Source organism: Carcharodon carcharias, chromosome 1 (genome assembly GCF_017639515.1).
Source record: "Carcharodon carcharias isolate sCarCar2 chromosome 1, sCarCar2.pri, whole genome shotgun sequence".
NCBI classification, from domain to species: Eukaryota; Metazoa; Chordata; class Chondrichthyes; order Lamniformes; family Lamnidae; genus Carcharodon; species Carcharodon carcharias.
The window spans coordinates 226942876-226957237 of record NC_054467.1 but is presented as its reverse complement, the minus strand read 5'-3'; the positions used below and the strand labels follow the sequence as shown (position 1 = coordinate 226957237).

At 43.3% G+C, this 14362-nt stretch overlaps 1 protein-coding gene across 4 annotated transcripts in view; it reads left to right on the top strand.

Moving 5' to 3' along the window:
• Positions 1-14362, top strand: part of nsd2 (nuclear receptor binding SET domain protein 2) — a 116459-nt gene that overhangs the window by 59237 nt on the left and 42860 nt on the right. For all 4 annotated transcript variants that reach the window (XM_041210039.1, XM_041210134.1, XM_041210291.1 and 1 more), the window contains 3 exons: positions 10182-10284; positions 10455-10579; positions 13257-13394. In XM_041210039.1, the coding sequence (XP_041065973.1) occupies positions 10182-10284; positions 10455-10579; positions 13257-13394 (366 nt within the window). The remainder of the gene's footprint in view (positions 1-10181; positions 10285-10454; positions 10580-13256; positions 13395-14362) is intronic.

Here is a 14362-nt window from a genome sequence, read left to right as displayed (position 1 = left end):
TGCTTCAATGTCTGAGGAGTTATGGATGGTGGAACATTATGCAATCATCAGCGAACGGTCCCACTTCTGACCTTATGATGGAAGGAAGGTCAGCTGAAGATGGTTGGGCTTAGGACACTACCCTGAGGAACTCCTGCAGTGATGTCCTCGAACTGAGATGATTGACCTCCAAGCACAACCATCTACCTTTCTGCTAGGTATGACCCCAGCCAGCAGAGAGTTATCCCCAGTTTCCATTGACTCCAGTTTTGCTAAGGCTCCCTAATGCCACACTTGGTGAAATGCTGTTATGATGTCAAGGGCAGTCACTCTTGCCTCACCTCAGGAGTTCAGCTCTTTTGTCCATTTTTGAACCAAGGCAGTAATGACTTCAGAAGCTGAGTGACCCTGGCAGAACCCAAACGGAGTTGCAGTGAACAGGTTATTGCTCAACAAGTGCCACTTGATAGCACTGTTGATGACCCCTTCTATTACTTTAGTAGACTGATGGGGCAGTTATTGTCTGGGTTAGATTTGCCCTGCTTTGTGTGTACAGGACATACCTGGGTATGGGTAGCTGTACTAGAACAGCTTGGCTAGGGGCGCGACAAGTTCTGGAGCACAAGTCTCTAGTACTATTGCCGGAATATTGTCAGGTCCCTTAGCCTATGCAGTATCCAGTGTTCTCAGTCATTCTTTGATAACTCGCGGGTTGAATTGAATTGGCTGAAGACTGGCACCTGTGATGCTGGGACCTCTGGAGGAGGCCACGATGGATGTGGTTGAAGATTGCTGTGAATGTGGTGGTGGTGTGGTATTGTCAGAAGACTGGTAATCCAGAGACCCAGGGTAATGCTCTGGGCTCGAATCCCACCATGGCAGATTGTGGAATTTGAATTCAACAAAAATATTCATTAAAACCTGGAATTAAATGTCTAATAATGACCAGGAAGCCATTGTCGATTGTAGTTTTAAAAAAAACATCTGTTTTACTAATGTTCTTTAGGGAAGGAAATCTGGCCTCACCTTGTCTGGCTGACATGTGAGTCCAGATTGGCAGTAATGTGGTTGACTCTTAAATGCCCTTTGAAATGGCCTAGTGAGCCACTCAGTTGTATCTAACAGCTAAAAAGTCAACAAGAAGGATTGAAACAGGACGGACCACCTGGCATCGACCTAGGTACTGGAAACGACAATGGCAAACCCAGCCCTATCTACCCTGCAAAGCCTTCCTCCCTAACATCTGGGGGCTTGTGTCAAAATTGAGAGAGCTGTCTCAAGCAACAGCCTTACACAGGCATACTCATGGAATCATACCTTTATAGATGATATCCCAGATGTAACCATCAACATGCCATAAGACAATAAGACATAGCAAAAATTAGGCCATTTAGCCCATTGAGTCTGCTCCGCCATTCAATCATGGCTGATAAGTTTCTCAACCCCATTTTCCCACCTTCTCCCCGTAACCTTAGGTTCTTGATTGGTAAGGGGATCAATCTATCTCGGTCTTAAAAACACTCAATGACCTGGCCTCCACAGCCTTCTATGGCAATGAATTCCATAGATTCACCACTCTCTGGCTAAAGAAGTTTCTCCTCATCTCTGTTCTAAAAGATCTTCCCTTTACTCTGAGGCTGTGCCCTCGGGTCCTAGTCTCTCCTACTAATGGAAGCATCTTCCCCATGTCCACTCTATCCAGGCCTTTCAGTATTCTGTAAGTTTCAATCAGATCCCCCCTCATCCTTCTAAACTCCATTGAGTATAGACCCAGAGTCCTCAAACGTTCCTCATGTGTTAAGCCTTTCATTCCTGGGATCGTTCTCGTGAACCTCTGGACCCTTTCCAGAGCCAGCAGATCCTTCCTGAGAAACGGGGCCCAAAATTGCTCACAATATTCTAAATGTGGTCTGACCAGAGCCTTATAAAGCCTCAGCAGGACATCCCTGTTTTTATATTCTAGTCCTCTCGAAATAAATGCCAACATTGCATTTGCCTTGCTAACTACCGCGTCAACCTGCAAGTTAACCTTAAGAGAATCCTGGACTAGGACTCCCAAGTCCCTTTGCACTCCAGATTTCTGAATTCTCTTCCCATTTAGAAAATAGTCTGTGCCTCTATTCTTCCTACCAAAGTGCATGACCTCCCACTTGCCCACATTGTATTCCATCTGCCACTTCTTTTCCCATTCTCCTAACCTGTCCAAATCCTTCTGCAGCCTCCCTGCCTCCTCAATACTACCTGTCCCTCCACTTATCTTTGTATCATCTGCAAACTTAGCCAGAATGCCCTCAGTTCCTTCATCTAGATCATTAATGTATAAAGTGAAAAGTTGTGGTCCCAACACTGACCCCTGCGGAACTCCACTAGTCACCGGCCGCCATCCTGAGAAGGACCCCCTTATCCCCACTCTATGCCTCCTGCCAGACAGCCAATCTTCTATCAATGCTAGTATCTTGCCTCTAACACCATGGGCTCTTATCTTAATGAGCAGCCTCCTGTGTGGCACCTTGTCAAAGGCCTTCTCGAAGTCCAAGTAGATAACATCCATTGGCTCTCCTTTGTCTAACCTACTTGTTACCTCCTCAAAGAATTCTAACAGATTTGTCAGGCATGACCTCCCCTTGATGAAACCATGCTGACTTTGCCTGATTTTACCATGCACTTCCAAGTATTCTGAAATCTCATCCTTAATAATGTACCTTACCAACGACCGAGGTCAGGCTAATTGGCCTGTAATTTCCTGTCTTTTGCCTCACTCCCTTCTTAAACAGGGGGGTTACATTAGCAATTTTCCAGTCCTCTGGGACCCTCCCTGACTCCAGTGATTCCTGAAAGATCACCCCTAACGCCTCCACTATCTCTTCAGCTATCTCCTTCAGAACTCTGGGGTGTAATCCATCTGGTCCTTGTGATTTATCCACCTTCAGACCTTTCAGTTTTCCTAGCACCTTCTCCTTGGTAATGGCCACCATACTCACCTCTGCCCCCCGACTCTCTTGAACTTTGGGGATATTACTCGTGTCTTCCACCGTGAAGACTGACGCAAAGTACCTATACGGTTCCTCCGCCATTTCTTTGTTCCCCACTACTACTTCTCCAGCATCATTTTCCAGCGGCCCAATGTCCACTTTTGCCTCTCTTACCCTTTATATATCTAAAAAAAAACTCTTGCAATCTTCTTTTATATTACTAGCTAGTTTACCCTCATATTTAATCTTCTCCCTCCTTATTTCTTTTTTAGTTGTCCTCTGTTGGTCTTTGTAGGCTTCCCAATCCCCTGGTGTCCCACTGCTCTTCGCCGCATTGTATGCTTTCTCTTTAGCTTTTATGCTGTCCCTAACTTCCCTTGTCTGCCATGGTTGCCTCGTCCTCCCTTTATCATGCTTCTTCTTCCTAGGGATGAATTTTTGCTGTGTCTCCCAAATTACTCCCAGAAACTCCTGCCATTGCTGTTCCACTGTCTTTCCTGCTAGGCTCATCTCCCAGTCGATTCTGGCCAGCTCCTCCCTCATGTCTCTGTAGTTGCCTTTATTCAACTGTAATACCGTTACATCTGATTCCAGTTTTTTTCCTCTCAAATTGCAGGGTAAATTCTATCATATTATCGTCACTTCCTTCTAAAGGTACCTTCACCTTAAGCTCCCTTATCAAATCTGCCTCATTACACATCACTGAATCTAGATAAAAACAAAAAAACTGCGGATGCTGGAAATCCAAAACAAAAACAGAATTACCTGGAAAAACTCAGCAGGTCTGGCAGCATCGGCGGAGAAGAAAAGAGTTGATGTTTCGAGTCCTCATGACCCTTCGACTCAAGTTCTGTCGAAGGGTCATGAGGACTCGAAACGTCAACTAAATCTAGAATTGCCTGTTCCCTAGTGGGCTCCACCACAAGCTGCCTCTGGTGTGTCCTGTCCCACCCGGTAGGGCGCACCCCGCAGAGGTGGCAGCACAGTGGTATACAATTGGGAGGGAGTTGCCCCGGAAGTCTTCAACATCCATTCCTGCCCACATGAAGTCTCATGGCATTAGGTCAAACGTGGACAAGGAAATTTCCTGCTGATTACACATACCACCCCCTCCTGCTCCTCCTCCTTCTCTCTCCACCCCACCCCCTCATCTGATGAATCCATGTTGAGCACCACTTGAAGGAAGCACTGAGGGTGGCAAGGGTGCACAATGTACTCTGGGTGGGTGACTTCAATTTCCATTACCAAGAGTGGCTTGGTACCGCCATCACTGGCTGATTCCTAAAGGCCATAGCTTCTAGACTGGCTCTGCAGCAGTTGGTGAGGGAGCCAACAGGAGGGAAAAACATACTTGACCTCATCCTCACCAGTCTGCCTGCCACAGATGTACCTGTCCATGACAGTATCGGTAGGAGTGACCACCGCATAGTCATTATGGGGACACAGTCCCAGCTTCACATTGAGGATACCCCCCATCATGTTGTGTGGCACTACAACCGTGCTAAATGGGATAGATTTCGAACAGATCTAACCACTCGAGACTGGGCATCCATGAGGAGCTGTGGGCCATCAGCAGCAGCAGAATTGTATTTGAACACAATTTGTAACCTCAAGGTGGGCATATCCCCCGTTCTTCTTCCTCTACCACCAAGGCAGGGGATCAACCCTGGTTCAGTGAAGAGTGCAGGAGGGCATGCCAGGAGCAGCACCAGGCATACCTAAAAATGGGGTATCAACTTGGTGAAACTATAACACAGGATTGCTTGCTTGTCAAACAGCATAGGCAGCAAGTGATAGAATGAGCTAAGCAATCCCACAACCACTGGTTCAGATCTAAGCTCTGCAGTCCTGCCGCATTCACTTGTGAATGGTGGTGGACAATTAATCAGCTAACTGGTGGAGGAGGCTCCATAAATATCCCCATCCTCAAGGACACCAGTGTGAAAGGTGAGGCTGAAGCATTCGCAACAATCTTTAGCCAGAAGTGTCAAGTGGGTGATCCATCTCTGCTTTCCCCAGGTTTCCCAGCACCACAGATACTGGCCTTCAGCCAATTCGATTCACTCCACGTGATATCAAGAAATCGCTGAGGGCACTGGATACTGCAAAGGCAATGGGCCCTAATATTCCAGCAATAGTACTGAAAATTTGTGCTCCAGCACTTGCCAAGCCAAGTTGTCGCAGTACAGCTGCAACACTGGCAACTACTGAGCAAAGTGGAAAATTGCCCAAGTATGTCCTGTACACAAGAATAGGACAAATCAAGCCTGGCCAAAACCGACCATCAGTTTACTCCCGATCATCAGTAAAGTGATGGAAAGAATTATCAACATTGCTATCAAACGACACTTGCTTAACAATAACCTGCTCACTGCCGCTCTGTTTGGGTTCTGCCACGATCACTCAGCCTCTGACATCATTACAGCCTTGGTTCAAATATAGACAAAAGAGCTGACCTCCCGAGGTGAGGTGAGAGTGACTGCCCTTGACATCAAGGCAGCACTTCACCGAGTGTGACGTCAAGGAGTCCTAGCAAAACTGGAGCCAATGGGAATCCGGGATAACTCTGCTGGTTGGAGTCATACCTAACACAAGAAAAGATGGTTGTGGTTGTTGGAGGTCAATCATCTCAGTTCAAGGACATCACTGCAGGAGTTCCTCAAAGTAGTGCCCTAGGCCCAACCATCTTCAGCAGTCCATGTACAGATGCAGCAAGACCTGGACAATATCCAGGCTTGGGCTGACAAAAGGCAAGTAACATTGCGCCACACAAGTGACAGGCAATAACCATCTCCAACAAAGGAGAATCAAACCATCACCCCCTTTACATTCAATGACATTACCATCACTGAATCCCTTGCTATCAACACCCTAAGGGTTACCATTGACCAGAAACTGAATCGGACTAGCCATATAAATACTGTGGCTGCAAGAGCAGGTCAGAGACTAGGAATCCAACAGCAAGTAACTCCCCTCCTGACTCACCAAAGTCTGTCCACCATCTACAAGGCACAAGTCAGGAGCGTGATGAAATACTCTGCACTTTTCTGGATGAGTGCAGTCCCACAATATAAGGAGTTTGACACCATCCAGGACAAATCAGCTGCTTGATCGGCACTGCTTCCACAAACATTCACTCCCTCCGTGACAGACGAACAGTGGCAGCAGTGTGTACCATCTACAAGATGCACTGCAGAAACTCCCCAAGGTTCCTTAGACAGCACTATCCAAACCCACAACCCCCACCATCTAGAAGGACAAGGGCAGCAGATAAATGGGAACACGATCACCTGGAAATTTCCCTCCAAGCCACTCCCCATCCTGACTTGGAAACATATCGCTGTTCCTTCACGGTTGCTGGGTCAAAGTCCTGGAACTCCTTCCCTGACAGCACTGTGGGTGTATCTACACCACAGGGATGCAGCAGTTCAAGAAGGTAGCTCACCAACTCCTCCTCAAGGGCAATTAGGGATGGACAATAAATGCTGGCCTAGCCAGCAACGCCCACTTTCCGTACATTAATTTTTTTAAAATTGAAATGTAGAGCTGCCCCACCATTGAGGATGGGGATTTTTGTGGAACCTCCTTCTCCAGTGAGTTGTTTAATTGTCCACCACCATTCATGACTGGATGTGGCAGGGCTGCAGAGTATGAGAGGAAGCTAGCTGGAAAGGTAAAAACGGATAGTGAGATTTTCTACAGGAATTTAAAAGGAAATGAGTAAGTAAAGTGAGTGTTGGTCCTCTAGAGTGACAATGGAGAGTTAATGATAGATGATAAGGAAATGTGGGATTAAATGAACAAACACATTGCTTCTGCCTTCACTATATAGAAGGTACAAAAACATTTCAGTAATAGCTGTAAATCAGGAGATGAAAGGGAGAAACTTGGCAAAATTACAATCACAAGGAACGTGGTACTGAGGAAACTGCTGGAGCTGTGAGCTGACAAGTCTTCAGTTCCTGATGGACTTCATCCTAAGGCTTTAAAAGAGGTGGCTAATGAGATTGTGAATGTGTGGGTGTTAATTTTCCAAAATTCGCTAGATTCTGGAAGGATTCCATCAGACTGGAAAGTAGCAAATATAACCCCTCTTGAAGAAGGGAACAAGGCAGAAAAGAGGAAACTATAGGCCTGTTGGCTTGACGTCTGTCGTGGGGAAGGTGTCGAATGAATCATTAAGGAGGTTATAGCTGGGTGCTTAGAAAAAGTCAAGGTAATTGGAAGAGTCAGCATAGATTTTGTTAAAGGGAAATCATGTTTAACCAATTTATCAGAGGTTTTTTTGGAAGGGTAACGTGCCGTTGATAAGCAGCATAAGTAGATGTACTGTACTTGGATTTCCAGAAAGCATTTGATAAGCTCCCACACCAAAGGTTATAGCGGAAAATAAAAGTTCATGCTGTGGGGGGTAACATTAGCATGGATAGGAGATTGTTTTCTGCTAGCCAGCCAGAGTGTGCATTAATCGGTCATTTTCTGATTGACAGCTTGTGACAAGTTCAGATCCACAGGAGTCTGTGCTGGGGCCTCAACTTTTTACAATTTATATCAATGACTTAAACAAGGGGAGCGAAGGCATGGTCACTAAATTTGCAGATGACACAAAGATAGATAGGAAAATATGTTGTGAAGAGGGCGTAAGGAGTTTGCAAACAGATGTAGGTAGGTTGAGTGGGCAAAAATCTGGCAGATGGGAGTATATAATGTGGGAAAATGTGAAGTTGTTCACTTTGACAGGAAGAATAAAAAAGCAGATTATTACTTAAATGAAAATCAACGCAGAATTTCCAGGTGCAGAGGAATCTAGGTTTTCTAGTGCATGAGTCAAAAGTTAGTATGCTGGCACAGCGAGCAATTAAGGTGGCTAATGGAATGCTACCCTTTATTACAAAAGGAGTTAAAAATAAAGGTGACTGTGTTAGGTTTCAAATATATAGGGTAGTGCTGAGACCACACCTCAAAAACTGTGCAGATTTGGTCTCCTTATTTAGGAAGGATGTAAATGCATTGGAGGCAGTTCAGAGGAGGTCTCCTAGACTGGTACTTGGAATGAAAGGGTTGTCTTATGAGGAAAGGTTATACAGACTGGGCTTGTTTCCGCTGGAGTTTAGAAGAGTGAGGAGTGGCTTGATTAAAGTATATAAGACCCTGAATGCTCTTGAAAAGATGGACATGGGAAGGACATTTTGCTTTGTGGGTGAGTCCAAAACTAGGAGGCACTGTTCTTAAAATTAGAGGTCACCCATTGAGGGCAGAGATGAGAAGAAATTTTTCTCTTGAGCGTCGTGTGACAGAGGTACATTGGTTCCCTTGCCTAAGAGGGGCTGAATGGCCTACATCTCCTATTTTGTATGTTCGTGTGATAAATTATTTTGAGTAAGAGCCAGTTCCTCATCCCATTAATTTGTATCTATAGCCAAGGTGTTCCAGTATAGCTACAACACTAGCATCTACCCAGATGTGGAAAATTAACCCCACATGCCCTGTATACAAAGAGCAGGACAAATCCAACCTGGCCAATTACCGCCCCATCAGTCTAGTCTCGATCATCAGTAAAGTAATGGAAGGGGTCATCAACAGTGCTATCAAACGGCACTTGCTTCGCAATAACCTGCTCACTGACACCCAGTTTGGGTTCCACCAGGGCCCCTCAGCTCTTGACCTCATTACAGCCTTGGTTCAAACATGGACAAAAGAGCTGAACTCCCGAGGTGAGAGTGTCTGCCCTTGACATCAAGGCTGAGTTTGGCGTCAAGGAGCCTTAGCAAAACTGGCGTAATTGGGAATCAGGGAAAACTCTCTACTGGTTGGAGTCATACCTAGCACACAGGAAGATGATTGTGGTTGTTGGAGGTCAGTCAGCTCAGCTCCAGGACATCACTGCAGAAGTTCCTTAGGGTCATGCCCTTGGCCCAAACATCTTCAGCTGTTTTCATCAATGGCCTACCTTCTATCATAAGATCAGAAGTGGGGATGTTCGTTGATGATTGCACAATGTCCAGCACCTTCGTGACTCCTTGGATACTGAAGCAGTCCATACACAATTGCAGCAAGACCAGGAAATCTCCAGGCTTGGACTACCAAGTGGCAAGTAACATTCGTGCCACACAATGACCATCTCCAACGAGAGAGAATCCAACCATCACCTCTTGATGTTCAGTGGCATTACCATCACTGAATACCCCACTATCAACATCTTGGGGTTTACCATTGACCAGATATAAATACTGTGACCACGAGCAGGTCAGAGGCTAGGAATCATGGGATGAGTAGCTCACCTCCTGACTCCCCAAAGCCTGTCTGCCAACTACAAGGCACAAGTCAGGAGTGTGATGGAATATTTCCCAATACTTGCCTGGATGAGTGCAGCTCCCACAACACTCTAGAAGCTTGACATCATCCAAGACACGGCAACCTGCTTGATTGGCACCATATCCACAAACATTCACTCCCTCCACCGCCAACGCACAGTAGCAGCAGTGTGTACCAATCTCAAGATGCACTGCAGGAATTCACCAAGGCTTCTTCGACAGCACCTTCCAAACCCATGACCACTACCATCTAGAAGGACAAGGGCAGCAGACAGATGGGAGCACCACTACATAGAAGTTCTCCTCGAAGTCACACACCATCCTGACTTGGAAATATATCGCCATTCCTTCACTGTCGCTGGGTCAAAATCCTGGAACTCCCTTACTAACAGCACTGTGGCTGTACCTACAGCACATTGACTGCAGCGGTTCAAGAAGCAGCTCACCACCACCTTCACATTGGCAACTAGGGATGGGCAATAAGTGGTGGCCCAGCCAGCCTTGCCCACATCCCGTGAATGAATTTAAAAAAACCTGAATATTGCAGGCAACGTTAACATTGCTAAAAAAAAAACAAAAAAACTGCGGATGCTGGAAATCCAAAACAAAAACAGAATTACCTGGAAAAACTCAGCAGGTCTGGCAGCATCGGCGGAGAAGAAAAGAGTTGACGTTTCGAGTCCTCATGACCCTTCGACAGAACTTGAGTTCGTGGTTAACATTGCTAGTCTGTAAGCATGATTCAGACAGTGGAATGTGTATTTTTAAATTAGAACATACTGAGCGGCAATTCAACTTGCATCCTTTTTGAGGGCTGTATTTAGGCATACCGATAACACTTTTTTCTTGTGTCTTAAAATGTTATCCTGTGACACTTTTGGGTAATGAATGTTGACTTTTATCTTTTTATGCACAGTATGAGTTCAATAATGCTGGCCAGGCAGAGGCTTGTGGAAGTGATGGTATCGAGGCTGGAGAAACATCTTGTATTACGAATGCATCCCAAAACAGCCAGTCAGGTAAAGAGATATCAATTTCTATATATTTGTAATAATCTTTTGGCCCTATCTTAGTATGCATTTTATTTCATATTTTGAAATAAACAAGTTACAATTGCTTAGGCGGAAAGCAAAAAGCTTTCTTTCATTGAATAAACTTGGTATCAAATATTTTCATGCACACTTTTCAGATATAAGCAAACTCTCTGATGCGTGTAAACCACTGAAAAAGCGAAGCAGAGCATCAACGGCAGAAACTCTGATACCAGCTGTCAACAAGAATCCATCTCCTCTAACTGTGTTTACAGAAAATGAGGTAATTTCAAGGAGGAGTTGCAGAGACTGAACTGGTCCTGCACCTGTGAGAATAGAGAAAAATGGGTTTCGGTTGACATTGTTTGAGGATTAAAGGATTGAAACTGGAGGCTTTTATTTGTTCGTGAGATGTGGGCATCGCTAGCCCATCCCTAACTTCCCTTGTTCAGAGGGCATTTAATGGGTCACATGTCGGCCAGACTAGGTAAGGAAAGCAGATTTCCTTCCCTAAAGGACATTAGTGAACCAGAAGGGTTTTAAAGACAATCGACAATGGTTCCATGGTTGTCATCAAACTTCTAAATCCAGATTTTCATTTAATTCAAATTTCACTATCTGCCATGGTGGAATTCAAACCCAGGTCCCCAGAGCATTACCCTGGCTCTCTGGAATACTAGTCCGGTGACAATATCACTATGCCACTGTCTCTATAGTCCCATGAGATTAATGTTAATTATCTGTTTACTTTGATATGGTACCAGCTGTGTGGATTCCTGCTCTGCAGTTCCCACTAGCTACTTGAATAGTATTGATTGTACAGATCATTAATGACTCCATTAGAGTTTTCCTGTCAACCACCTCTTCCTGGATTTTTTGTATTCTTTTTTCAGTATATTTTCCCGTGTGTTTGTTGCATTTTCACATTTGTTGGCACTTAAAAGGACAAAAAGGGGTTGCCACCACTCCACTGGCAGAAAGTTCAGCCCACTGGAGGGGTGTCAAGAACTTGTGATGGGAGGAAAAAAAAATATTTAGAGAAAATGTAAATGAAGTTCCAATAATCCTGAAACCAGAGTTTTAAAAAAAAGATCTAGCATAAAAATCTAAATCTAGCTTTGATTCTAAAAGGGAAGGAAATGCACATTAAATGTCAAGATTATAGATAGTGTTGAGAAGCACAGGAGTATTGTATACAGATGCATATGCTGTTAAAATTGAAAGCTCAAGAAAAGGAAACCAATAAAAGACAAATGACATACTTGGTTTAGTATCTAGAAGGACACAACACTGAAGGGTGGCCACAGTTGGAATTTTTTGTGCTGTTTTAGCCATGTGTGTTGGGAAGTACGTATAAAGGTTCAGTGTGGGTTCAAGAGGATAGTACCAAGGATGAGTTATGAAGAGATGCTTGCAAAGTTAGAGCTTTTATCTTTAGAGCTGAGAGATTAAGAGATGATCTGATTAGGCTTCAGGATTATCAAGTGCAAGTAGAGATTGCAACAAGGGCATAAATTAAAGATGATCACAAAAAGGATTCAAGGGAATATTAGGAAAAGCAGTTTACAGAGGATGGTTAGCATGTGGAATTATCTGCCTAAACATAAATTATTAAGAGGATTAGATGGTTGCCTGAAAAGACTGGAGCATTAAAGGTTATGGGAAATATGCAGGAGACTCTACTTAAGTAAATGGCTGATGAAGAAAATACGGGCACAGATATGATGGGTCAAGCAGCAGTCTGTTTTTGTGCAATAGGATTCCATTTGACATGTCTCCTTTTTGGGTGTATTTGTGATGACTGTTTCTCACTCAACATCCCAACTCTGAAAAAAAATTACTGAAGTGCTTACATCCAGATAATGTATATGAATAGTGATCTATTTATTCCATACATTATCCAAATGTGATACTCAGATGTTCCTACTTAGTTACTGGCTCCAAACCTTTTTTTCTTTTCAAGTAATCTTTTTTAATATGTATTCCCAACTAACTTGTTTGAAAGTTGGCTGTTGATGGCAATACCCTTTTTAAAAAGTGCATGTTTAGCTTTGATAGATTTCGTGCTAGATGTCTAAATCAGTGCACTGTTGCAATATATGTAGGTACAAAAATGCATTCTAGCTAAATTGTTTTTATTTCTTTGTCACTATTTCAATCATGAAAGGATGTTTAAGGAAATGGAATTTGATTTTCTAAGATTCTGAACTCATGTGGGACCAATCCATGTTGTAAGCACACTGGAAACACCCCCCACCCCCCCCCCAAAACACACTTGGCCTCTCTGCTCCATTAATGCTTCAGTTGTTTTACTTGGCTCTAAAATTAGAATATTGCCAACTTGCTCATCCTCTTCTGCCTTGTTAATTCATTTGCCAACTAAAAACATTGTATCTAATGAATGTTAATAACCCGCTGTAGAGAACATATTGGCTTTCTTAATTTGTATATGGAATTTAATTCATGCCAAGATGTTTCCCCATACACTGTCCTTGACCAGAGGTTCAAGTGGCTGACCTGCTAGTAGACCTTTGTTGCTGCCCTTCTGAAACTGGTTGCTGTGCCAAAGCTGCTGTTGTAAACATTTCTATCAGGGAAATATATATGTCCCTATCACTTGTTTCAAGCTCATCATGTTGAGGAATTTATGTAATCTTTTTGACCAGTATTTTATGTCAGCAAGCACAGCACCCATTTCCTCTTGTGCTGCTTATTTATTTGCTGAATTCAACAGTTTTAAAATATTCAAACATGTATACTGAAATTTCTGGAAAGGTACAGTGCATTACAGTTACTCCTGATTTAGTGTTGTGTAAGTTCCCCAAAAATTACATGACCTCAGTTGGTCTTTTGATACTGTTTTTGCAGATTAGTTATTTTACCAATGTGTCACTTGATGTCATAACATCATAGTAATTAGTGATGTTGAAATATAATTTTGTTTTGCCTCTTGTATTCAGACATCATTTGATGGACAGCTGGAGTCAGCAGATGAAAGTGCAGATGAAACTCCAACAGAGGCTTCATCTGTATCATCCAAAAAATCTCAAGGAGAGCGAGGAGGCACTGGTACAGCTAAGAAAGAAGGAGTTTGTCAGGTGAGACGAACTTCAAGCATACATACAGTACAAAGAAATAGAGCTGTTCGGTCACGTGATCAATTTATTTCATGAGCAAGAAAGAAAATCTAAAATCATGAGTACTGCAGATGTGACTGCATTCCATCTGTCTTTCTGACTTGTGATAAAAACTATTGATCGCTGGATATTTTTATTATGTGCTTGACTTATGAATAAAGAAACTGGCTCCCTATTTGTGTGCGTTTTAATTTTTTTTATATATATAATAGACAGCAATATGGGTACCTTCACTCACGTGATGATCTAATATCTGAGGAGTTTGAAGATACTTCACAGTGTGGTCTTTGGAGAATTAAAGTAAATCACCGTACGATTTCTGTATGTTCACTACTGTTGGTGGTTTTCAGTAGTTCATAAAATTACTGTGGATTGAACACATCACTACTTTTTAATGACTTAAAGGTGCATTTTCTCCCACATAAAATTATGAATGAAGAGTGGAAACTAACTGACTTCAACCATGGAGCAGAAACTATCTAAAACGTTGGACTTCATTGTTAAGCAGCATTTCACTCAAGTAATAGCCACAGTGTTGGCTGGTTTTATGCACATTGCATTGAATGATATATACAAGGCAACCATGTCAAATAATCCTTACATATTTACCAGAAGTTGCTTATAGTTCGCACTTAACTACAGAGATGCATGGTTAGGTAGGGGCTAACCGTGCCTGTGTCTTAGATACTAAAATACCTCACTTTTCTGAAGTGAATCTTGAGAGAGAATCACCCATGGTATGTGGCGGATAATGAAATGTGAAGTGGCTTGCTTCCTTTTTTTGGTGTACTCTGTTACTGTACTCCTAGTATAAAGTTAACCTCCGCATATCAAGTTTTCAATCTTTTACATAATCATCTAGTCTAAGGTTTTGGCACTTAGCTTTCAGTTTATGCATTTGTTGAACCTGAGTGGCATGTGTGTTTAGC